Raw genomic sequence first — 25,561 nt, forward strand, 5'->3', positions numbered from 1 at the left:
TTTTCAGTTTCCGACCAGATTTCGTTGCTTTCATCTCTACACCACAGCTTTGCAAACTGTTGGCAAGTCGGTTTGTGTACAAAATATCAACGACAACACACAGAGCTGCCCGTACACAGATGAGAGCCTGTGTGTCCCAAACTGCTGTAAAAATCCCAGTTGAGGGTCATATTCCAAATTTCCTGTATACATGTCCAAATAATGCTCCTAAAGCCTGAATAATACTTGAATATCTTATATCTATAATAACTTGACCACACAACTTGACTATACAACAATGGATGGATAAACAGAATATGCTGTTAAGATGACCGGCATCAATTTCAAAATATTGTCATATTCGGAATAATAGGGAATACTGCTGAGCATGTAATCATAGTCAGTTTAGCTCCCATATTTTTCAGGTAATGGACTTTTCATTAAATGAGTGATGTGCTTTCTGTTCTTGAGAAATTGATTTGAGAGACAGCTTTAATTTTAGATCAAAGCCAACATATGATTAAGTGTTTGCAGGAATGCTCAGGTTATTAATTTATGTTCATCATCATTCAGTAATAAGAGTACACTGGTTTGTCCACTTAGGTTGCCTGGATACACTGGCAGCCATGCAAGAGCTGAAGATGGGTGTCGCCAGCGCAGAGGAAGAAACCCAAGCAGTGATGAAGGTCTACTCCAAGGAGGACTACAGTGTGGTTAACCGCTTTGAGAGTAAGTGGGTTTCCTAAAGAGGGTTCATGCTTTATGCAGTTGTGGAAAAAGTATTCAGATCCTTTACCTTAGTATAAGCATTAATGTCACCCTGTGAAAATAAGTTCTGCATTGAAAATGGTACTTAAGTAAAAGTAACTAAGTATAATCAGGAAAATGTTGTTAAAATTTAGAAAGTAAAAGCACACAATGCAGAAAAATCTTCAAGAACAAAACAAAACAATCTCATAAATAAATAAAATTCTAAAAAAAAAAAGCACCCAAAATTTCAAAATTAAAAAAAAAAAAAGAAAAAATAACAACCCCAAAATCCAAATTATTTAAAAAAAAGAAAAAATACTCCCAAATTCAAAATTATTTAAAAAAGAGACAATATTGGAAAAACAAAAAAATATGAATAAAACTAAATATTATCAGAAAACTTAAATGGTGATCAAAATGGTTGGCAATTTTCTTTGAATCGACTGACTGATTCATCAAAACAAACATCGTGTTTTAGAAACCCTTCTCATGTTTTTTATGCAAAAATCAAATTTGCAGAGCAACTTAAGCTGTCAGATAAGTGCTGTGAAATAAAAAGTACAATATTTCCCTTTAATATGTAGAAGAGTAAAACTTCTGTGTATCTTGTGTAACCTTATTATCCCATGTGTGCTCTTGTAGGTCACGGTGGTGGTTGGGGCTACTCAGCTCACTCTGTGGAGGCCATCCGCTTCTGTGCTGACGCAGACATCCTGCTGGGTGGGCTGGGTCTGTTCGGGGGTCGAGGGGAGTACACTGCAAAGATTAAGGTGAGCCTCTGACATCCCCTTAAGGTAACAGGACAGAAAGGTTCATGAAGTGTACAGTGAAGTGGGAAGTGAAATAAATTTTGCTAAAATTGCAGCATGTTGGCTTGATTTCTTTCAAAAACACCAGAAGAAGGCAATGAGCAACAAAAGAAGAAATGTCCCCAAATATTGGCAAGAAATTGGTTAAAGGTGCAATAAAATTACCTGAAACAAAGGAAAAACAATCAAACAAGCAAGGCAAACAAGACTTGGAGAAAGTGCTTAGAAATGTATTTTAAAAAATTGTAACATATTTAAAAAAATATTTAAGTACTATAAATTCAATAATTCTGTTTTTTTTTCACATTTTCCCTAGCTCAAAAAAAAAGAAAATTGTAGAACATTTCTTAAAAAGTTGCTCATTCCCTTTTTCCCATGTTTTGCAAAGAATGCTCCATGTTGCTTCAGGGTTGTTTTTTTTAAATCACAGAGACATTTAGAACTGCCAAGAACATTAGTGGCTTTTGCACAACAAGTACAGATTTTTTAGTTATCTTGCTGGTCACTTATTATTATTATCTAATTCTGCCTTGTTTGTCTCTTTTGTTGTGGATATGCGCATCCCGCAGGTTAAGCCACAGTTTCTTGGTCAAACAGCTCTCTAGAGGCTTTTGACAGATGCAAGAAAAAAAGGAGAAAATCAAACCTTTTTTGAAAATAATTGATGAAAGTTTCTGAGTTTGTGTGTAGACGTGATTGACCCAGTGTGAGGTTTTTTATTTTATTTATTAAACTTGCAACAAATTTGGACAAAAAATACAGACTGCGTGATCATAGTCAATAGCCTTAAGTAATCAGTGTATTAACCCAATTTTATTGTCATGCAGCTTTTTGAGCTGGGACCTGACGGAGGTGACCATGAGACAGACGGGGATCTGCTGGCTGAGACTGACGTGCTCGCCTATGACTGTGCTGCCAGGTAAAATTCATAGTTTCTTTACGTTTCCATTCAGTTCTCACAACAATTTCTTGTAAAAAAAAAGTTTACGGAATTGATATGATCTCCACATTTTCTATTTATTAATGTTATTAATTTTGTTTTTTTTTAATTTTCAGGGAGAAATATGCCATGATGTTTGATGAGCCTGTGCTGCTGCAGCTGGGCTGGTGGTACGTGGCGTGGGCCCGAGTGTCTGGACCGAGCAGTGACTGTGGCTCCCATGGACAGGCTACCATTACTACTGATGATGGGTAAAGCTGATTTCACTATAGCGATAATACTCCTGCTTTTATTAAGGGAATTAATACACATTTTCATATGTATCATTTTGATATTTCATGTTATATAAGTTCATATTAACAGCCCTTTAATTTGTCTTATTTTCCCTCTTTAGTGTGGTTTTTCAGTTCAAAAGCTCTAAGAAGTCAAACAACGGTACAGATGTAAATGCGGGTCAAATACCTCAGCTACTTTACAGGCAAGTGAAATTGTGTACATTATAACAGTGATTTTCAGCTGATTTTGTCTTTAGGCCAGAGTGTTGTTTCAGCAGAAGGTAAGGTATGACAGTGTGACATGAAGTCAGTGACTTACTTTGCTACTGAAAACTATTTCAGCAGACGTGCACATAGCTCTCTCTCACAGTCACAGTGCCTAACGGCTGTATGTAATGCCTGATAATAAAGAGATTAGTGAATCCCCCTTTAATCATATTATTTCGGCGCATATGGATGGAAAGCAGAGATCAAGTGATCAGAAGTCATCTGTTCAACCTCCATAGAAAATGCATTGGGAAAGAAATGCATTAAGTAGCTATTTTCTGCCAATGGGTGTTCAAAACACAGCAAAATGAACAGCAAATTTGGCACAAAATGGGCAAAAACTTCCATAGCGCACCGTTGAAAATGATGAAATGATGAAAATTATCTCTCTCGCTGAATGCAAACTAGCTCGCCTCTGATTTTTCTTCTTGCTTATGTTGATAATTTAAGCCATGTAAAGCCATATTACACTTTATGAATTACTAATATCTTTCTTGCACTAAAAATGAGCAATATTAATAAGTTGTTTATCTTTAATTTACTCAGGGAAGCACAAGTGATTGATTTTGATGCAATGAAATCAAAATTAGTTTCTTATTTTGTTGATATGCAATTGACGCCTATGCTTTAGTCTTTTCAAGTAAACACTTTCAATTGTTTCTCAACATTTTAACATCAGGCTTCCTTCAAATGATGGCAATGCATCCAAAGGGAAACAGCAGACCAGTGAACCGGTCCACATCCTTAAACGATCATTTGCTCGTACCGTCTCAGTGGTGAGTACCGTCTCTACCGGCACAAGTGTCTTAACAGTCTGCAGTGTCTTACAGCCGTAAGTGTGAGTGTCTATCTCTGTCTCTCTCTATAGGAGTGTTTTGAGTCTCTGCTGAGCGTCCTCCACTGGAGCTGGACCACCTTGGTGTTGGGTGTGGAGGAGCTGCGAGGGCTGAAGGGCTTCCAGTACACGGCTACCCTGCTGGACCTCGAGAGGCTGCGTTTTGTGGGCACGTGCTGCCTCCGCCTGCTCAGGGTCTACATCTGCGAGATCTTCCCCATTGCCGGTAGGGGCGCAGAGAACTTAAAGGAATTCTTATATCCTACATCAGTTCCCTGTGTTACATGGAATATGTGAAGAAAACGTTTTTTTGCATGCTTCAGGTGAACAAAGAATCCAAAATGTAGAAAATTATAGATGAATTGGAGTAAAAGAAGTCTGCAAACTATATCAAAGCTTGTGTTTACTCACACAACTTTTGCTGTATAATCCTGCTCCAAAGTCTCTGTTATCCCATCGTATGCTCATTACTTCCCAAACAGACAGCACTTTACAGTCGGTGCTGAACTTAAGTGAAACTTAACTATGCTTTCTTCAAAACCAGACTCTGTTGTCAATAACAGTAATTTCACCTCACTGAGCACAGGAGCTGCTGGTCTAACTGTCTCTATCAGTTGTTTTGTTTTATTGTATGTTTTGCAGGGTTTTACAGGGTTAGTTCGGATTCAACAAAGGTAGAAAAAAACACCAATAAGAGAGCAAAGATAAATTGTTCCTTTACTGCAGTTCTGCTGTTATCATGATCAAAACTCCCCGTGCACAGCCAGTGTAATGGTCAGGTACTGGCTGGTAGCAGGAACATATCAAGTGAAAAACAAAGTCAACCACCGCACACTGAAGAACTTTACTGTGACTTTATTCAGATCGAGCAACACGTTTCCCCCTGTGGCTTCTTCAGGTTCACTCAGTGAAAAAACTTTTCTTCAAAAATTCAACTGGAAACAGGGGAAAGTAGCTGAGATCAAAAAGGTCATTTATGAAATATTCCTTTAACAGCACTGTCCTCTGCTCGTTGTTTGCAAAAAGAAGCACATAGTTGATTCAAGCTATTAGCAACAATACTTTTTCCTATTTAGTTATGAATCTCTGAATGAAAACAGTTGACAATATTCAGCCTTTTTAATTTTAGAATGAAATACTGAGTGTGCCAATACGTCGTTGTGTGTGTGACCTAGAAAATATTTACACCTAAGTTTATATTTCACAAATATTAAAAAGTGAACTTTTTTATGTCAGAAAGTACATTTCCATTGAACTCTTTATAGAGAATGTAGCCTCTGATAAGATCCCACAATGTTTTCCTCTTCTCTCTGTCGTTTGATTTCCAGCCAGCACCAAAGCTGTGGTGGAGGAGTCGAGCAAGCTGGCAGAGTGCGTGGGAAAGACGCGCAGCCTGCTGAAGAAGATCCTGTCAGAAGGAATGGACAACTGCCTGACCAAGCTGGACAACGACCCCCAGGGCTACTTGTCCCAACCTCTGACGCTGCTGGAGGCAGTGCTGCAGGAGTGCCACAACACCTTCACCGCCTGCTTCCACTCGTTCTACCCGACCCCCGCTCTGCAGTGGGCCTGCCTCTGTGACCTGCTCAACTGCCTCGACCAGGTCAGTGACGGCAGGCCATGACTTTTAAATAGGACTGAAAATGATGAAATAGTTAGAGTTATGACTGTTGCAGTTAATCTATTGACTTTTTCTGATTTATCAGTAGTTTAGTGTATTAAATGTCCCATCACGAGTCCCTGAAGACTATGGTGACGTCTTCAGATTGTTTTGTCGAAGCCAGAGTTCTAAACCCAAACATCTTCAATATTAAATAACAGAAAACAAAGAAAAGGATATAATTTGAGAACCTGAAACCTCTTTGGCTGCATTTTTTCCTGATAACTGACTTGAGCAATGATGATCAAAAATTTTTCTAATACATTTTGCCAACATTTAAACTGGAGAGATAGTCAAGAAGATTTTAAAAATTCAGTTGGTTGACTTTAACATCTAATGAACATTTTTTTTGTGAACAAAATGTTTCTTCAAATTTGAATTTTACATTACTACTATACTATACTATACTTTGTCAGGAAATAGAAAGAAAAAAATAAGTAACTAAAGTTTGGCAAACAAACATGGAAATTACAAATCATGTGCATCCACACAGAGAGGAGTCTCCGGAAAATGAATCAATACAAATTCAAATAAGAATACATGTAAAGAAATAGTTGTTAATTTTGGCCAAATTTACAATGGAGTCAGTACAGCACCTTATCACTTTGGTAATTTAAAGTAGGTAATTACAGGAGCCCATAGTATCAAAAACCTGTCCATCCTTACATGGAGTTTCCATTAAATACACTTTTACTTTTTTACACTGAGGGAGGGAGGTGGGCACTGGTTTGAGCCAAGGTAGAGTTATCTTTTTTTTCTTGCTCCTAAAATAAAAGACAGTTGGTCTAATGGTAAGTCATTTTTCAAGATGGCCAGTATCTCTGGTAAACATTTTCAATATTGAGGTAATACTATTATCAAGACAGTTCACCAGAGTTTCAAAACTACAGCTTCTTATCAATATAATCCGATTTTGCTTTGCAACACCAAAAAATCTGATTCATTTTTGTCCTTTGTGGGGTTTTTTTAGGACATTGCTGAAGCCAACTTCCGCACATCCAGCAGCCGCCTGCTGGCTGCCGTGATGTCAGCTCTGTGCAACACCTCAGTCAAGCTGACGTCCATCCTGCCCATCGCATACGACGGGGAAGTGCTGCTGCGTTCACTGGTCAAACAAGTCAGCACAGAGAATGACTCTGCACTGGCTCACCGCTTCCCCCTGCTGGTGGCCCACATGGAGAAACTAAGCCATGTGAGTTTGTACGCGTCATACACCGAACATTAGGCAGGGATCCCATGACCATGAAAAGCCTGAAAATGTCATAGAATTTCCCAATCTTGTTTTCCTGCCCTTGAAAAGTCATGGAATTTATAAAAGAAAATATCCAGAAGTTTTGGAAAAGGCATGGATTTATTTGTGTTAATGAAACTGTTAAAGTACTCTCTGGGTGGGAATCTCCAGAGACCCATGATATGATATTATCACGATAATTAGGTCACGATATAATGATGTTGCAGTTTCAAACTTGTAAGAATATGTTGAGTTTTGCAATAACATATTTTGCAATATATTTATTATCTTTTTTTGACTGCAAATTATGTCCCCAAAGCAAAATTTGTTCAACATTTTTTTGCAACAAATTGTATGTAGTGGACTGAAAAGCAATTGATTTCATTATTCTAGAAGGCTACCAGAAGTTAATTTGTATATATTGATCATTAAAATTTAAGATCAATACTTGGTATATGTGTATCGATACGATATTGCCTCACAATCATATCGCAATACCATGCTGTTTCGACTTTCTTAACTCCTTATATAACCTTCCACATTATGTATCATGGCGGCAATTTTTTGTCCTGTGGCTGTCATGGTAACGTAGCTTTAATATGTGTCAATGAATGACATTTTGTTTAACATTCTGTACATATCTTTATTTTCTTCTTTTGTTCTGTAAGTAGATGAAATTATGTTTGAGTTTGAATCTGTTTGAAAAACAGCGAGTAATTGGGGCACAACATTTATTTGTTTTATCATTATGAGTGAATATTTATAGAAAAGTTTCTAAATGTTGCTCATGAAAATGTGTTGGAACCCTGATCAGGTATCCTCACTTCAAAATGATGGACATGGGTGCAACATTTGATCATTACGACATCCTATCCTCATCAAAACACCACAATTAAGTATGTATCAGAACAGTAATATCATATTTGACTCCCTTAGACGGAGGAGAACCTGATGGGCATGACCAGTTTCCGGGAGGTGCTGGAGAAGATGCTGGTGATTGTGGTGCTGCCGGTGAGGAAGAGTCTGAGGAAGGAGGTGGAGCTGTTCTCTCCACACCTGGTGTCCAACACGTGTGGCCTGCTGGCCTCCATCGTCTCTGAGCTCACCGCCTCTGCCCTTGGCTCCGAGGTAAAAGTACTGAATGTCTAGCTTCTGCCACTAATTGCAGAAATGCAAACTTAACCCAACTAACCAAAAACACAAATAGTTTCATTGTATGAAAAAATACTGTATTAATGTTAAGTATTGTAAAAAAAAAAATGCGAATAGTGTTCAGATATTATTTAGATAATGAACACAGTTGGAACCTGATTCAATTCAATTATGTTCAATTTATTATTTGTCCCGACACAATATGACACAGAATCATACAACAAACACAGATTTTAACCTGTGCTCAGGGTGACTTGCACCAATGCACATTCAAGCTCCACAGGATGTTGGTGTTGATGAAAGGGTGCGTGAGTTCATTTGATATGAGAGCAGAGCAGGGGTTTGTCTTTAAGAAAAGGTTGAGAACCACTCTCCTATAAGACACCTCACGACCTGCTCGTAGTGTGCATTTGCAGAGTTTTTTTTTTTTTTTTTGCAAACAAGAGCATAACTTTTGTCTATGTTGTCATCCTCTGTTGTGTCGGTATTGGCCTTTTACATTGTTATCATTGCCCCTCTCACATTTGTTTTTGTTTTATAACAGGCTCAAAAATGTGTGAAATTGTCACAGTGCAGCTTTATAATTTATAGATGAGATCCGTCACCAACAGCGCTTCTTTCCTGATTCTTTTTCTGTCCTCCTTCCTCCTTTTACTTAAAGCTCTATTGTTAGCAAAGTAACTCGTCACAGTGACAGCTTTTGCCTGGGACAGAGTGGTGCTTTGACTGTTGCCAAAACACAGAAACAGAAAAAAAAGGGGGGAATTAGATTTTCTTTATTGTTTTTAACGACATGCTGAGTCATTAAGTGGGTGGGACAGATGTCTGTCGCTCCCTCTCTTCATTTACTCATCATCACACACACATACCCTTGTGCTGCAGTCAGGACTCTTGCGCTCTGGTTACCGTGGTAACAGTCACTTGACAGCAATGCTCGACAACACTGTTTTTCTGTCCTGTCTGTTGTCAGGGAAACGACTCATCCTCCCCTGAGCACCTGGATCGGGTCTCTGCAGCTGTGTCTGCTTCTCTGTTGTCAGCCGGATGATATAAATAGTTTGTGCTTTGTTTCTGAACATGTGCCAAACATGAAGTCAGACATTTTTTTCTAAGTTATGTCTGACAACATGTCTTTTAGAAACCATCTGTGTTCTCTCTGCACTGTTTTTTTTTTCTTTTTTTAAAAACATCTATTTATTGATTTTGTAGTGGTATAAAAATACAATTTTAAAAATATACACTAACAGCAAATGCACAAACAAATAACAAAAACCAACACCAGCAGCAAAAAACAAGAACTCTGTAAGCAGAGAAAACCAACAATAAGTCAAATCTAAACAAATGAAAAATTAAAAATAAACAAAACAAAAGAAAACAAAAACAAAACATAAAAAGAAATTGATGGTGGAAAAAAAATTTGATGGTGGAAAAAAAATTTGATGGTAGAAAAACATTGGTGGTGGAAAAAAAATGTTTGTGGGAAAATAATTTGATGGTGGAGAAAAAAATCATCTACACCTTTTTTTTTTTTTTTTTTTTTTTTTACAAATTATTTTTTCACCATCTATATCTTTTTTTTCCACCATCTATTTCTTTTCTCCCCCATGTCCCTTTAGGGTTAATCAGCTTTGTGTGGTGATGTAATAGTTTGATATGTTGACTATATGTGTCATTGTGTCCATGCAAATTAGGTTGATGGACTGAACTCGCTTCACTCCGTGAAAGCATCCCCCAACCGTTTTACCAAAACGAGCCAGGGCCGGAGCTGGAACACGGGCAACGGCTCTCCGGATGCCATCTGTATGACAGTGGATAAGCCAGGCGTTGTGCTTGTGGGCGTCTGCGTCTACGGAGGAGGGGGCATCCATGAGTATGAGCTGGAGGTGCTGGCTGATGATGTAAGTGATTAGAAAACATTTTCGGCTTATATTTTATAAGTTTGCTGCGGTTTCTGGTGCTGCTTAACACTTTTAAACTTGAGCATCTTTTTACAACTTTTGTCCCCTCACCCTGCAGGCGCAGACAGAGCACCCAGGGGACTCGGCACATTCTCACAGGTGGACGTCCCTGGAGCTGGTGAAGGGCACCTATAGCACTGACGATTCTCCCAGTGATATTGCAGAGATTCGCCTGGACAAGGCTGTGCCACTCAAGGTACAAAGAATCTCAAGGCAGTGATGCATGCATATGATTTCTTTAGGATGTCACCTGCTGTAACTATTTTCCAACTCTATGCAATCGTGTTCTGATCTTCTCTCAGCACCTCTCCTGACACATTTCTTATTTTTAGTCATCTGGAATTTATGCCATTTTTAATTGTGTGCAAATAAACTAAACCAAAAAAAAACACTATCACATAAACAGTTCTACGTTAGACAGTCAAATGACGTTTGAAAAACAACTTATTGAAAATTTTAATTAGTACCTCCATGTTCTTGGTTTATATTCGATTCTTACAACAGACCCTGATATTGTTGCTACTGTTGCTATTAAGTGGTACTAAGTATTTAAAAAATGCAGATAGTCTCACTAATGGATTTATTTGTTTGCAGGAGGGTGTAAAGTATGCTGTGCGATTGCGGAACTACGGCAGCCGGACAGCTAATGGGGACGGAGGTATGACCACAGTGCAGTGCTCTGATGGCGTGTCCTTCACCTTCAGCACCTGCAGCTTGAGCAGCAACGGCACCAACCAGACGAGAGGACAGATCCCGCAGATTCTTTACTACAGGTGAAACAAAAAGCCAAGCATTTTTAAAAAATATTTAATCTCTGAAGTATTTGGGTTTTTTATTTTTCTGACTTGAGTGTTTCTGGTGGCTAAAGGAGTGAGTATGACGGGGATCTCCAGTCTCAGCTGCTCAGCAAAGCCAATGAGGAGGACAAGAACTGCAGCAGAGCTCTGTCTGTGGTCAGTGCTGTGGTCCGAGCTGCAAAGGACCTGCTTCACAGAGCTTTTGCTGTCGATGGTAAGTGCAGCAAACTCTGCACCCGTGTTACAAAAGCGTTGCTTTGAAGCCACTTGTGTTGAATTGGGATCGTATCTGTTCAGCCTATCTTCAGTATAATGTCCTTTATTGTCTCCAGTGGATGATATCCCCGAGCTGCTGAGTTCCTCCAGCCTGTTCTCCATGCTCCTGCCTCTTATTCTGGCCTACATCGGCCCTGTGGCTGCTTCTGTACCAAAGGTAAGAGGTCAAACTAGTATGCAGGGTTCATATAAGGTGCTTTAGTTGCTTGAGGTACCTGATTTTGACACTCAAATATCTACACACTTAAATACCTTGAAAATCTGAATTTTTTTTTAACTCGATCAAGAAAGTAAAGTACTTGAATATATTTTGAAATACTGAAAAAGTACTTGAATATAACGAGATGATAAATTTTGTAATGTAATGTACTGGATAAATGTTTTAAACTTGGAAGCAAGAAACGTTTATGCTTGCAATTCTTTTCTAATGCTGAATGAGCTCAAAGCACGAGTGGTTGAAAACCAGTAAATATTTGGCGGCAGGATGTTTTACTAGCCTGCAAGACAGTCACATCAGAGCAGCATCAGCCGTTAGTGTGAGTTTTGAGTTGTAATTTGGCGGAAAATAATTTGATGGTGGAGCTGTTGAGTAGATTTGTTGAGTTTGTTGGTTGCAGGTTGCTGCTTTTTTGTCCTTTGCCAACCACATGAATAATTTAACCAGTTAATTAATGATTATTTTTAGGTCCTAGTGGCATGTGTTTGCTCCATTTACAAATTTGCACAATTTTCTTGCAATAGATGGTTGCGGAGAAAACAAATTTTTAAAAAATCCGTACAAACCTTACGGCAAACACTTCATCTTAAATTTGTAAATTGCCTCTGTTGTGTGCATTGCGATTAAATGCCTCCTCTTCCTCGTCTAGGCTGCTGTCGAGGTATTTGGTCTCGTTCAAGAGCTGTTACCTGCTGTTTCCGCCCTCAACCAAAAGTACGCCCCACCCACCTTCAATCCCAACCAGTCAACAGACAGCACGACTGGCAACCAGCCTGAGCAGGGCCTGTCAGCTTGTACCACCTCAAATCACTACTCTGTAATCGAGAGCGACCACCCGTACAAACAAGCCGGAGTCACACAATACAGGGTAAGGTGTCCTTGGCAGACTTAAATAAAAAGTAAATCATGAAAAAGTGAATGACAAATAGAATTTAAGTCTGAACTCATCTTGTCTCACCTTGCCTCAGGTATCGTTCCCAGACTGCGTCCGCTGGACCACCATCGAGTTTGATCAGCAGTGCGGCACGGCACAGCCAGAGGACGTCCTCCGCCTGCTCATCCCAAGCCGCACCCTCCACCTGTCCAGCCTGGGGGGCAAACCTCTGATCCATGACACCATCAACACCTGGACTGAGCTCAAGAAGTTCTCGGGCTCCACAGGCTGGCCGACTACTGTCCTCGTGCTGCCAGGTAAGAGGCTGCTTATTTATCGACAGTTACGAAAGTTATGAGTAAATTTACAATAAATCCCAAAGTTCCCAAAAGCCAAGAGATTGATCTAATAGGTTGTAGTCAGGTAGAATAAAAAAAAAATATATATATATAAAAAAACTAAGATAAATTCTTCATTTTAAAATCAAGATATTAACCTTTTTGAAGGCAATTACATTTGACAACCTCTGCTTCCCAGTAAACTGTTGTTAAACATCATGACAAGTTATTTAGTGATAAGCTAAAGATGTTGCATATCTCTGAAAATAAGTGTGGAAAAAGTCAAAAAGAAAGTGACTTTAAAAAAGTGCTAAAAATGAACATATATATGTACTTATTTATTTTTTTTAAATTATTTTTCTTCTGTAACATAATTTTAAATATAAAACATAAACATAAATCAGAATAATAAATATATAAATATTTTTTTTCTGGACAATTTCCCTTTAAAAAAAAGTTTTATTACATTTTATTTTCCTTACCTCTTTTTTAAAAATCAAATTTTTTTTACTTAAAATTTTTTTTTTTTTGCATTTGGTGGGATATCTCTTGCCAAGTTGATCATTGCCTTCGAATCAAACCAATCTGCTCAGTTTTCAAAGGGTCACACAGCTTGTAAAAGCTGCCTGAACTCAGTACAAGAAAGCTGATGTTGATCCAGGTTTTAAAGGGTTAATCTCCTTAGTGATGCTTTATTGAGCCAAAGCAGGCAGCCACTAGTTTACCTGTGAGTACCTACATACCTCCGCCCTCCTGCCTTCTTTTAGGAAATGAAGTTCTGTTCTCACTGGAAACGGCCTCGGACTACGTCAAGGATGAGAAAGCTTGCTTCTATGGCTTCAAGTGTGTTGCTGTGGGATACGAGTTCAACCCCGGCCCTGATGAGGTACGGACACACTCACATATCACCCTGTCCTTTGTGGAGCAGGCCGCCCCTTTATCTCTCAGTATAATGGTTCTGAGAACAGATAGATTTTCATGACCGAGCTGAATTCTGTTTTTCATCGTCTGAGATAATGTTGCTCGTTACAATACTGACCGCAGCTTTGTAACATTTCAGGGTATTATCCAGCTGGAGAAGGAGTTAGCATACTTGGGCAGTGTGTGTGCTGCAGCTCTGATGAAGAAAGACTTGGCCCTCCCTATCGGTATGGAAAACATTAATGAGGGGATTGCTGTGCTGTGAATAACCCGTTATTCTGTTAATCACCGATACAAAATATGTGTTTCTGCTGGGAGCAAATTAAAATTTTATGATGTCTTGAGTAAATGATTAATCTGTTATTGTAACCTTTTTTAATTTTAGGAAATGAGCTGGAGGAGGATCTTGAGATTCTTGAGGAAGCCTCTCTTCAGGTGAGTCATCTCTTAAACTCAGACTTATTATGGTCTTGTGAAAAGGTTTTTTTTTTTTTTCATCTCTTTAGCACTCTTCTCTCCTTGATAAGTATTTCCTTTGACCTCACTCAGGTGTGTAAGGCCCACTCGGGGATCCTGGGAAAAGGTCTAGCCTTGTCTCACTCCCCCACCATCCTTGAGGCCCTGGAGGGAAATCTGCCCCTGCACCTCCAAACCAATGAGCACTCTTTCCTTGAGGACTTCATCACCTGTGTGCAGACCTCAAGTGGAGGACGTCTGGCCAGGTGATTGTCTGTGAAGGTCTGGTGGTACTTTTGGGTCTTTGAATTTTACTTTCAGAGATGGAAATGGAAAAACAAACAAAAAAAGTTGTTACTTGATATTCATTTTTAATATCCAAAAATACAAAAGTAAAAGCAGGTCAAAGCCACTAAATTTTCCTTTTTTCTTCTATCAAAAAAAGAAAGAATAAAACAAAAAAAACCCACAAACAAACAAGAAAACAAAGATTAAACCATTCTTTTCATTCTCTGAAACTAGAAGTTGTCCTGGGTAAAAAAACGCCAAAACAAACAAGACATTTTTTTTTTAAATGCATAGTTGCCAAAATATTTAGCAAAAGAAATAAGGAGTGAAAACTGTACTTACATGTACTGTATTTATAATAGCCCATTTGCAGTCAGTGTTGCAGCCATGTATTGAACAATGTTTTTTTTCTTCTTTACCTAAGACTACCTCTGGTTTCAGAAAATGTAAAAAAATAATTTTTCATCTGATTTTTTGGGGGGGGGGGGGGGGGGTGTATAGTAAAATGAAGAAATGAAGTGGCATTTCTGTTCTGAATATTCAATTTCTGTAACTGAAAGCTAAAAATGGCTTATTTTAAAATAAAATTCAAATAAGTATTAGTTTTTGTTTTTCTTCGTTTGTGTTTCTGAAAGGAAAATTCAAAGATCCCAAAACTCCACTGTCTGTGAAGCCTGCAGCTTGGTCTGTCTTATGTCAGTTCTAGTTACCTGATGAGAGCAAAATATGCACTCTGCATTTTCTGAAGTATGAGTTGATTGTAAATTTTATTTTAGCTTTCCCATGACAATTTAAATTTTGATTGATGACTCCCTTATTGCAAATTTACCACCCTGTTTCTCTCTGTTTGTTCTTTGCTTGCATCCAGGTGGCTGCAGCCAGACTCTTACGCAGATCCCCAGAAGACATCTCTGATCCTGAACAAAGATGACATACGCTGCGGATGGCCGACTACCGTGGTCGTACAGACCAAAGACCAGTATGGAGATGTGGTGCACGTTCCACACATGAAGGTCAGGGTGACTGCTGTCGCTTTCCTGCTTCCAGAAGATAAATTATTTATATTTTTATAACTATTAGGATAGGATAATTTTGGCAACTCTAACTTGTGTTTCTCATCCATTAAATGTCCAGGTGGAGGTAAAGGCCGTACCTGTTTCACAAAAGAAGTCGATGCAGCCTGAGAATGTGAAGAGGCTGCAGCGGCTTCCTGGAAGCTCCTCGCCTTCGTCCTCTGGTCCTGACCTAACCTTTGGAGGTCTGCCAATGCCCAAGCTGGAGGCCACGTACGAGCCCATGATTGTGAAAGAGGCTCGATACATTGCTATCACCATGATGAAGGTCAGCATTATGCACAGTAAACGACTCATAACTCACTCACAACCACGCACTGACATATAAAGGACTGCAGAAGGTCCACAAGGGGGAACTACGTGATCCCTATCAGATGTGTTGTGTGCCTGCAGCAATAGAAATGACAGTATTGTCACCTACAAGCAAAGAGAGTAATTACAGTTGTAGTGTTAATTCATGAGCCACTTGCATTTTTAAAAATATTTTCATTTTATTTGTGGTTTATAACCAGCATTTCTAATAGCTATTGTTCTTGCGTGCATTTTCACATTAATCATTTCATTAGTAAAATGCAGACATTAATGTAAAGTAAAATTAAATTTGACAGAAAAAAAGGTAAATGGATTGGCTAAATATGAGGAAATCAGAAAGGCTTACAAACATTCATTGAGGAAACAATACACAATGAAATTTTAATAAAATTATTATATATAAAGTTCCAGGAGACTGAGATATATATTACAGACCTGTTAATAAGAACACTTTTGATTTAGGGAACACATTTTGTTTATTGATAGACCTGAGTTCTACCTTCATACGTGTGCTCTTTGTCTTTTGTAGGCATATGAAAACTACTCATTTGAAGAGCTGCGCTTTGCTTCCCCCACCCCAAAGAGGTAAGTGAGCTAGTGCAGCAACAAAACACATTTTCCTGGAAGATGGAATCCACTTATTGATCATTTCTCACACAGACCCAGTGAGAACATGCTGATTCGAGCCAACACTGACGGGACCTACAGCGCCAACTGGACTCCAGGAGCAGTCGGCCTCTATACAATCCACGTCACTATCGATGGCATTGAAATAGGTATGTCAATGTCTGTTAGAGCAGCCTGTTTGTCCTCTGTAGTATTTCTCAGAGTGAATAGAGAGATTGCACTGATGATAATCACCAACCCCTTAACTCCCCAAAAGTGACCTAATATAGCACAGCTGCTATGCATATGGATTAAGTTACAGTTTGAAAACGTTAATGCCTTTTTGATGTTTAGCTAATCTTTTCTTTCAGATGCTGGTTTGGAGGTAGAAGTCAAAGATCCTCCCAAAGGCATGATACCACCCGGCACTCAGATGGTTAAACCAAAGGCTGAACCTCAGCCTAGCAAGGTGAGCTTTTTCTTTTGATTACCAACCAGGGGCATGCACATGCACATAACGCCACATATGAAACATATGCATGCTTGCAATCACCCGTCAAATACAACAGACACCAAAAACTATTTTTTCCTGTCTTATAAACCACTTTGTAACTTTATAACCCTCTGAAACCTGGGTAAATTGGCCTAATTTCTTTTAAAACCATGGAAAGAAGGCAATTAACAACCCAAAAATTTGCAGGAAATTAGGAAAAAGTACAAGGAAATTTCCTGATAATTAGCTAAAAATAACCCAAAAACAAACAAAATGGGAAAGTATAAAAAATGACCTGAAAAAATTGCTTGAAAATGTTAATAGTTCTGTAAAATTATTTTAAATATCTAATTATCATAATTATAAATATAGATCTCTGAACACTTTACTCAAGTTTTTAAAAATGTTTTCTCTAGATCTACTTATTTCTTGCACTTGCCACGTTGCTGTTTTTTTTTAGAAATATTTTGGAAAGAAATCAACTCAATGTGTTCACGGTTCAAAGGTTTAAATACTGGTGAAAGGCATGTGAGTGCAGCACAAGAAAAGTGATATTGACTCAGGTTTTAAAGGGTTAACTGAGCTCTTACCCTAAGAGCTGCATTAAATTAAAAATAGACAAGTGTTTTGCAATAACACATCGTTATGGAGTAAATGTTGATTGCAGAATGGAATCACTACAGAATGATGGCACCATCTGCGTTTAGATGTAAGCCTCACTTTCGCTGTGCAACTCTTTCTGCAAATTACTTCAGATGCAGATGATGCATCAGATTATTATTACCGGGTTTGCACACAGTGGTTGAATTTTGAGAGGAAGAAAACAAGTACTGCAATACTTTACAAAAAGCCATTTTTTTAAGCAAGTGCTTAAAAAGTCCTTGAAACTCAAATGAACCACATAACGTTGTCTTACACACTGACCAAAGTTTTTTTCATCAAGTTATTATAATTAAATTGTAGGCAAAGGATGAGCAGCGTCTTAAAACTGTCCTTTGTTTATCTTTTTTTCTTGCAGGGCTGTGCAGACAGTGAAAAATGTACATAGTGTGCAAAAAGTGCATAAGTTTCAGTCCATGTTGGCCTTTTCTCAGTGCAGTGATGTATGTAATGTAAATCTATGCACATTTGCACATTTCTCACTGTCTGTACAGATATTTGAAATCCAGACTTCTTTTGCTACATTGTAATTGAATTGCTCAGAGTCAGAAATCGGTTCGTTCTTTTGATGCACGGGCCGAGCGATGTCCAACCTGACATTGTTGTGTGTTTTGAATTGCTCTGCTTTTAAATCCCCGGCTGAACCAGTAGGCCTACATTAGCACAGCTAAAGTTAGCAAGATTTAACTTAATAAACTTGCTTTTCACTGTGCTTTATTTCCTCCGTCTTCATTGGTGCACTGATGTCATAGCTCTGCCGACAACCTAAAGTAAAATTATGGTTCCTGCCTTAAGTGAAGTCCTGGAAAATGAAGACTAGTACTTGAAAAAAACAACTTTAGTGTTCCTTAAAACATCTGTCTGAACCACCCTGGCACACTGGGGTCATCATCATGTTGATTTTGCAGTCCATAATGGGGAAACAAGCAAAATTATGCTCCTTAAATTGGCATTGTGTATATTCCTTTGGGAAATCTGTTCTGTGGTTTTCCATGCACCAGTATGAATGTACATTGGAGGATTAAAAGAAAACTTCATCCAACTGGTGCTGCTGAAAAAAAAAAATCTCTCTAAGTTTCCACGGCTTTCGCTATTTGTATGTGTGTACTTGGAGGCAGGCTCTGTGTGGGTTAATGCATGCATCTCCCACTTGTCCTGCTTCCTCTTCTCTCTCCTCCTGCTGCCCACTTCTTGTCTTAGTTTTTCTTTCTTTTGATTCTTTGCTCCTGCCGCTCACAGTCTCCATCTCCCCTCTGCTTCTCTCAGGTCCGCAAATTTGTGTCCAAGGACAGCGCAGGCCTGCGTGTGCGTAGTCACCCCTCCCTGCAGAGTGAACAGATAGGCATAGTGCATGTCAATGGCACCATCACTTTCATTGACGAGGTAATTGACTCAAGACCAGGCAGAATATGTTATATGAGTAGACTAGCTGCAGCACTATCCACTTTTATTCCATTTCCTTGTTTCTTCTTTAAGAGCAGAATCATAAGTACTGGTATTTCAATCTTTCAATCAATTTTTTTTTGTCTAGATTGCTGTTGTTAAGTAGTTTTGATTCCTGCTTGGTGGCTTCTATGTATTATATGTTGTTACCTCTCTTAATAATGATTTAACTACTTTTTTTCAAAGCTTTTGAATTTGTTGCTTTTACTTTAATTTGCTTCATATTCTTGCAAGACACTCTGAGGCTACATGAAAGGCTCGAGCGCCTGCACCATAAATCCAAAGGATGTGATGCATTTGGATCCAAAATAAAAATTGTAGCCCTCAAAGCATTTACTTAAAGGTCCAGTGCATAAGATTTAAGGAGATTTGATCGCATCTAGTGGTGAGAATTGCAGATTGCAACCAGCTGAAACTTCTCCAGGTTGGATTTCCTTCAGTGTTCATAGTTCAGGAGGTTTATACTTGAAGCCGTAAGGTCTCTTCCTCTACAAAACACAGACCAGGTGATTTAAACTGGCAAAAATACACAGAATTAAGCAGTTTCACATAAAAAAATCAGTTTTTCTAGCGCTCTCGTCATGGAGGGAGTTGCTTATAACATTAGCCGATGTGAAAACATCAATGGACCTATCGAGAACCAGTGTGAGGTTTGTCCATTCTGGGCTACTGTAGAAACATGGCGGTATGACCATGACAATCTCTGTAGACTAGGACTCGCTAAAAACTGCTCATTCTAAGACAACTACACAACAGTTTTTATTTTGAGGTGATTATGCACGAAAGAAAACAGCCTTATTAGGGATACACGATAATATTGGCAAGTCATCGGTATAAGGAGATATTGGCTGAAATATATAGATGAAATTTAATGTGCAAAACATCATCGTTAAGTTATAGTATTTTTCCTATTTTGCACAATGAATGAATGCAACATAAACTTGAATGCATTGTATTTCATGTCTCTATTTGCTGGTGGGCCAGCATGATAACAGAGTGCATAATTTGATGTTAATTCCACGAGAGAAGAGACTTGATGATCACTAAAATTAGGTGTGGAAAAAAGTGGATATATCAACATTGGCACTGGTTATTGGCCAAATAAGTTGTATGTCGGCATATTGGATATCGGCAAAAAAAACAACAAAAAAGCAAATATAATGCATCCCTAATACTTATTATGTAGTATTACATTTCTGCCAATATATCCCCCTCAATCCTACGCTCTGGACCTTTAATGACTGTACTGTAACAAATGTAAATTCAGCATATTTTCCAGTCCTGCACTATATCTGCACTCCCACCCTTTTGGTAACAGCACTGGTGACATTTCTGATATGTCTTATGTGCACCTTGCCTGTAACTTCTTTTACTCTCCTATAATTTGACTTTAGACTTTCCTGTAACCTCAGAGGTTGTGTGTGTGTGTGTGTGCGTGTGTGTGTGTGTGTGTGTGTGTGCGTGTGCGTGTGCGCGTGTGCGTGCGTGCTGCCCTTCCTGTTTCCATAGTAACAGGACGGCATGGCTCTGCTCTGCTCTGTTGCTTGTTTTCCCATAGATCCACAATGATGATGGTGTGTGGCTCAGGCTCAATGATGAAACAGTTAAGAAGTATGTTCCCAGCATGAATGGGTACACTGAAGCCTGGTGCCTCTCTTTTAACCAGCACCTGGGCCGGAGCCTACTGGTCCCAGCCGACGTAAGTAGAAGAAGGCCTGCCGAGCAGTCTGTCCCAGTTTAGTAATGACAGAGGCTCCTGTGCTGTTCATTTGGGGGGGTAAAGCTCAGAGATCATCTTTATTGTTTGACAATGATGGTTTTTCAAGGACTCTAGTGTTTGGTGCCCGCTCCCCAAATGTACTAGAAGCATGGTAAATTGAGAACTTCATCAGCTGTTGGGGTGCTTTCTTGCATGAAACATCGATTTGAGCAACACTGAGTATGAAGCGTTCACTAACACACTGAACAAAGGAACAGCAGCTGGGAGCGTGCATGCATTAACTCATATTCGATGGCAAAAAATTCACCATGAAGTAACCACAGCACTTCTAATTGCTCATATGCTTAGTTTAGTATATGTTTAGTGCATTGAAGTGAACCCCAATGCAGGAATTGACAGATGAGGAAAAAAAAAATCCTGAGCAATTTCATCCGGTGGTGAAGTTGGTTAGTCTGCACTGTTCAAGTCGTTTCCTCATTGCCTCTCACTCACAATCCATAAACACTTGCACACCGCAGCATGTTATAATAATAATAAGGGTTTCTGTCACATTATGCTCCATGCCACAAAAACCGCCACGATATGTAACAGAATTAAAAAAGAGGAATTTGATCACACATAATTTTAAAGGTCCCATTTTGTAAAAAATGTCACATATCCATGATTTTTTATAAACTGCTAAATAAATACTGTTAAAGTATCAAAGTGCTCTATAGAGAAATGCACACACATTTGTCTTTAAACTTTTTTGGGAGGCTGGTGTTAAAACAAAGTGTTTAAAAAAAGGATAAATTAAGGTATATTCAGGCAGACAGCATGAGAAAAATAATGTGTTTTTTGAACATTAAATACATCTAAAATAAGAGGCATAATATCCAGAGCATTTATTACACATATACATATATGCATATACACTATATGGACAAAAGTACAGGGCCACCTACACATAACAGCTTCCACTCTTCTGGGAAGGCTTTCGACAAGATTTTGGAGTGTGTCTGTGGGAATTTTTGCCAATTCATCCAGAAGAGCATTTGTGAGGTCAGACACTGATGTTGGACAGGAGGGCCTGTCTCGCAATCTCTGTTGTAGTTCATCCCAAAGGTGTTTGATAGGGTTGATTTCAGGACTCTGTGTGGGCCAGTCATGTTCCTCCACACCAAACTCATCCAACCATGCCTTTGTGGACCTTACTTTGTGCACCGGGGCACAGTCATGCTGTGCCATTCCCCAAACTGTTCCCACAAAGTTGGAAGTATAGAATTGTCCAAAATGTCTTTGTAAGCTGACGAATTAAGATTTCCCTTCAGTGGATCCTTCAGTAACTTTACTGTTGGCACAATGCAGTCAGGCAGGTAACGTTCTCCTGGCATTCGCCAAACCCAGACTCGTCCATCAGACCTCCAGATAGAGAAGCGTGATTCGTCACTCCACAGAACACGTTTCCACTGCTCCAGAGTCCTGTGGCGGTGTGCGTTACACCACTCCATCTGACGCTTGGCGTTGTATGGCTTGCATACAGCTGCTCGAACATGGAAACCCATGCCATGAAGCTCAGTTTTGGCCGCAGATTTTGTGCTGATGTTAATGCCACAGGAGGTTTGGAGCTCTGCAGTTATTGAGTCAGCAAAGCATTGGCGACTTTTACGCACTAGGCACCTCAGCGCTCGGCGACCTCGCTCTGTAACTTTTCGTGGCTGAGTTGCTGTGGTTTCTTAACGCTTCCACTTTGCAATAATACCACTTACAGTTAATCGTGGAATATCTAGGAGGTAAGACATTTCACAAACTGACTTGTTGCAATAGTGGCATCCTATTACGGTATCACGCTCGAATTCAGTGAGCTCTTTAGAATGACCCATTTTTTCACGTTTGTAAAGGCAGACCGCATGGCTAGGGACCTGATGTTATACACCTGTGGCTATGGGACTGAATGAGACACCTGAATTCAGAGATTTAGTGGTGTGGCCCAATACTTTTGTATATATACATGAAGTATATAAAATAGCATCCTTAAAAGTCTAAAATATAAATAGATACAATTTAAAAATAGTAATACCTTTATCAATTATTATGCCAAAGGTTGATTTGAGTCAATATAAATACTCATGTTGTACAGAGTATTTGTAGGTAATTTAAGAAACGACATCACACTAAGCAAAACTACCAATGTAGGAACCAGCAAACCATTTTTATTGCAAAGCTTTATAGCAGGTAAACTTGTTCAAGGAGAAACACAAAATACAAATATGAACCTGAAAATGAACATAATATGGGACCTTTAAGACATGAATATTGCAGTAGCAGAGAAAATATCTGAAAGATGTTAATATCCAGGTGGTTTTCTGTCATGAAGCAATCACTTGTCCACAAAAAGATCCAGTGGGAAATTGTACCTCTGCCGCTCTACAATTCCACCTTTGCATTGGGATGCTTTAGGTGCTAGGAGGCTTCCATGTCAGGTCTCTGTCTGAACAGCATGACACACTACATCATCCAAGTGGGGAATTTTTTTGGAAGTTTCTTCTTTTATATGAATGTATGGATTTGGACGATCCTGTGGTGTTTGGAGTGAAATTTCAATTATTCCTCTTTCTTTTTTTTTTTTTAATGCATTTGATCCTACACTTGTTGTAAAGTGGTAAAATATTTGTCTTGGCCTGTACTTGCAGCTCCTCTTGCCCCCTTTTTATCAGTGCTCCACAATTTCTGGCCGATCAGATTCTGTCCTCTCTTCTTCGCAAATAACCTCTGATGCTGAATTCCAGAGGAGCCAAGCCAAAGAAAAAAAATCTTTTTCTTCCAAAAAAATACACGAGCGCCTGCCCCCATCCTGTTTTCTCTCCTCTCTCTCTCTCGAGTCGTCTACTGTTTCTTGACTGTCTCACGATCTGTTGCTCAGAATGTCTTTAACGCTAGCCAAGGAGTCAGGGATATCGGCTTTTTGTCCTGGACTCCCTTAACTATATTCCCGCCACAGGTGAGTTGTATGGAGGGATACGTAGCTTGACTGCCCCATAGCTTATCATCTCTCTGTCACTCTACTTGTCCTCTTGAACACCTTGTGACTCTGTAGTCCTCCCCACAGTGTTACAATCAGGCATAAGAGGTTGAACCACAGTTGCATGGTTGTCTTGTTTGTTTAATTCAGGGTTCCCACGGTCATGGAAAACCTGGAAAAATCATGGAATTTTACAATCATACTTTTCAGGCCTTGAGAAGTCATGGAAATCCTAAAAAGTATTGAAAGTTTTGGAAAAATCTTAGAAATTGTGTATAATATATTAGATTACATTAATGTACAAAATGGTACACTTTTTTTCTGTCGCTGACGACGTAATGTAGATCTACTATGCATCAAAATGTGACAAGGTTTTGGTTATGTTTTTGTCTATTCATTGCGTACGTTTCTTAATTTTCTCTCCGCGTTCCGTCTCTCCCTTCATGTATGCCCACAAGATATGTCAAATAAGTTTTCAAGCATTTTTTTGCTACAATTTACAATTTTTAAAAAATTTTAGTGATTTTTATAGAAAACCTTTTTTTTTTTTTAAATGTTTTTTTTCTTCTTTTTTAATGTTTTGTGATTTTTATGGAAAACTTAAAAACTTAGTGTGTTTTTTTCTTTTATTTTTGAAAGGCATGTTTTTTTTTAAATTGCCAAAACTACACTATTCATCACAGACAAAACTGTAAAAAATCTAAATTGTTTCAAATTTGTGATGATCTTTGAACACATCATGTGAGATGCCGAAATTAAGGCTGAATAGTTTGAATCTTTTGTTTGAAAAACCCCAGGCAAGAGGGGTTAGAAAAAAAAGTGTTTGGGGTCCTTGAAATGTCATGGAAAAATTTTGAAATTTTATCCATGACAATGTGTGGGAACCCTGTCAATTTTCACGATACAGTTGACAATATGTCAGCGGCTACTGTCCTATAGACTCCTTCATTGATCACATTTTTAAAGTAATTACTCTTCAAGCTTGTATGTTGCATGGGGTTGCAGATACTAATGTCCAGTATGTTGCATGAGGTCTTGATTGAAAGGCTTGTCACTTATAGTCCTGTATCCTTGTGTGTCATAGCATGCCTCCCTTTAGATTGTATGAAAATAAGTGAGCATTCTGCTTAGTGTCTATTGGTCATTTAACTGCATCACCATGATGTTGAATGGAGTTATGAATTATCATATTGTATCTATTAAGAGAACTTTGATCTTTGATTATATTGAAACTTTTAAAATGTATGTACAATACATGCATTTTTTATTATCTGGGGGAATAAGCATAGTTTTAAAAATACTACTACTTACTGCTGTTGAAGATGGAAGTCTATAGATTTTCAGTCATCCATGTCATGTGATATCTGTTGTAACAAAAGTGTCTATTATGAGCATAACAAAACACAATAGTATGCCATTTCGACCATTTCGTTGCTTTTTGCCAACACTTGAATGAAAAGACAGATACCACGCTCATGCATAGACCGTATTTAAAGATGGACGATGCTCCCCCACTTACCCCCACTATGCTTAAGTGGGGCTAAAATATCCGTGCTGCCATCTTGCGCTGGTGATGTCACAGAGAGATGGAGTCTGCACAGTAGCGATATCCATTGTGGGGGAGTTCCCGCTAAAACACCTGTCTGACCACTCCCGAGGAGCTCCAATGAATGTGAATGTATGGATTGGCTTGTACAGCTGTCAATCATGGCAGAAAATCCCCATTTTTGTATAATTGAATAACTCATTTAAACCAAACCCATCATAAAACAAACACTTTAACAAACATCAGGGTGATGAGAACTACCTGTAGTGACTGAAACCATCTTTGGGAAAAAATAATTTGGCGTGTACTTTGAGTTTTTAGTTTGGCTCATGTCCCATTTACTAAAATGGAGGGGCGGGCTTTATGACCTATACTGCTGTCAGACACCAGGGGACGACCGGGATTGAAAAGTTACACTTTCAGGGGAACTGTCATGTTGTCCATCTTCATATACAGTCTACGCTCTCATTTCTGTACTGTTGATATAAAGCTGCCGCTGGTTAGCATGGTTTAGCTGAGCATAATGACTGGAAATAGGGACAGAAGCTAGCCTGACTGTCTTGTAACAAAATCTACTTACCAGCACCCCAAAAGTTAAAAAATTAACATGTTACAGCTTGTTTATTTAATCTATCTGATCAAATGTAATCAAGAACTGAGGTGCATTAACAGCAGGTTGTGGTT

At 38.8% G+C, this 25,561-nt stretch overlaps 1 protein-coding gene across 14 annotated transcripts in view; it reads left to right on the forward strand.

Moving 5' to 3' along the window:
• Nucleotides 1–25,561, forward strand: part of mycbp2 (MYC binding protein 2) — a 94,573-nt gene that overhangs the window by 39,975 nt on the left and 29,037 nt on the right. For 13 of the 14 annotated variants that reach the window (XM_042494130.1, XM_042494131.1, XM_042494133.1 and 10 more), the window contains 28 exons: nt 583–708; nt 1,372–1,499; nt 2,366–2,457; nt 2,595–2,729; nt 2,873–2,956; nt 3,700–3,796; nt 3,889–4,081; nt 5,184–5,458; nt 6,486–6,707; nt 7,683–7,874; nt 9,590–9,796; nt 9,915–10,052; nt 10,451–10,629; nt 10,725–10,867; nt 10,986–11,086; nt 11,796–12,014; nt 12,115–12,337; nt 13,126–13,244; nt 13,419–13,506; nt 13,665–13,714; nt 13,829–14,001; nt 14,892–15,036; nt 15,158–15,364; nt 15,938–15,993; nt 16,069–16,184; nt 16,386–16,483; nt 18,434–18,550; nt 20,169–20,309. In XM_042494130.1, coding sequence (XP_042350064.1) covers nt 583–708; nt 1,372–1,499; nt 2,366–2,457; nt 2,595–2,729; nt 2,873–2,956; nt 3,700–3,796; nt 3,889–4,081; nt 5,184–5,458; nt 6,486–6,707; nt 7,683–7,874; nt 9,590–9,796; nt 9,915–10,052; nt 10,451–10,629; nt 10,725–10,867; nt 10,986–11,086; nt 11,796–12,014; nt 12,115–12,337; nt 13,126–13,244; nt 13,419–13,506; nt 13,665–13,714; nt 13,829–14,001; nt 14,892–15,036; nt 15,158–15,364; nt 15,938–15,993; nt 16,069–16,184; nt 16,386–16,483; nt 18,434–18,550; nt 20,169–20,309 — 4,064 coding nt within the window. The remainder of the gene's footprint in view (nt 1–582; nt 709–1,371; nt 1,500–2,365; nt 2,458–2,594; nt 2,730–2,872; nt 2,957–3,699; nt 3,797–3,888; nt 4,082–5,183; nt 5,459–6,485; nt 6,708–7,682; nt 7,875–9,589; nt 9,797–9,914; nt 10,053–10,450; nt 10,630–10,724; nt 10,868–10,985; nt 11,087–11,795; nt 12,015–12,114; nt 12,338–13,125; nt 13,245–13,418; nt 13,507–13,664; nt 13,715–13,828; nt 14,002–14,891; nt 15,037–15,157; nt 15,365–15,937; nt 15,994–16,068; nt 16,185–16,385; nt 16,484–18,433; nt 18,551–20,168; nt 20,310–25,561) is intronic. The other variant, XM_042494141.1, reaches the window with a different exon arrangement.

Source organism: Plectropomus leopardus, chromosome 10 (genome assembly GCF_008729295.1).
Source record: "Plectropomus leopardus isolate mb chromosome 10, YSFRI_Pleo_2.0, whole genome shotgun sequence".
Lineage (NCBI taxonomy): Eukaryota > Metazoa > Chordata > Actinopteri > Perciformes > Serranidae > Plectropomus > Plectropomus leopardus.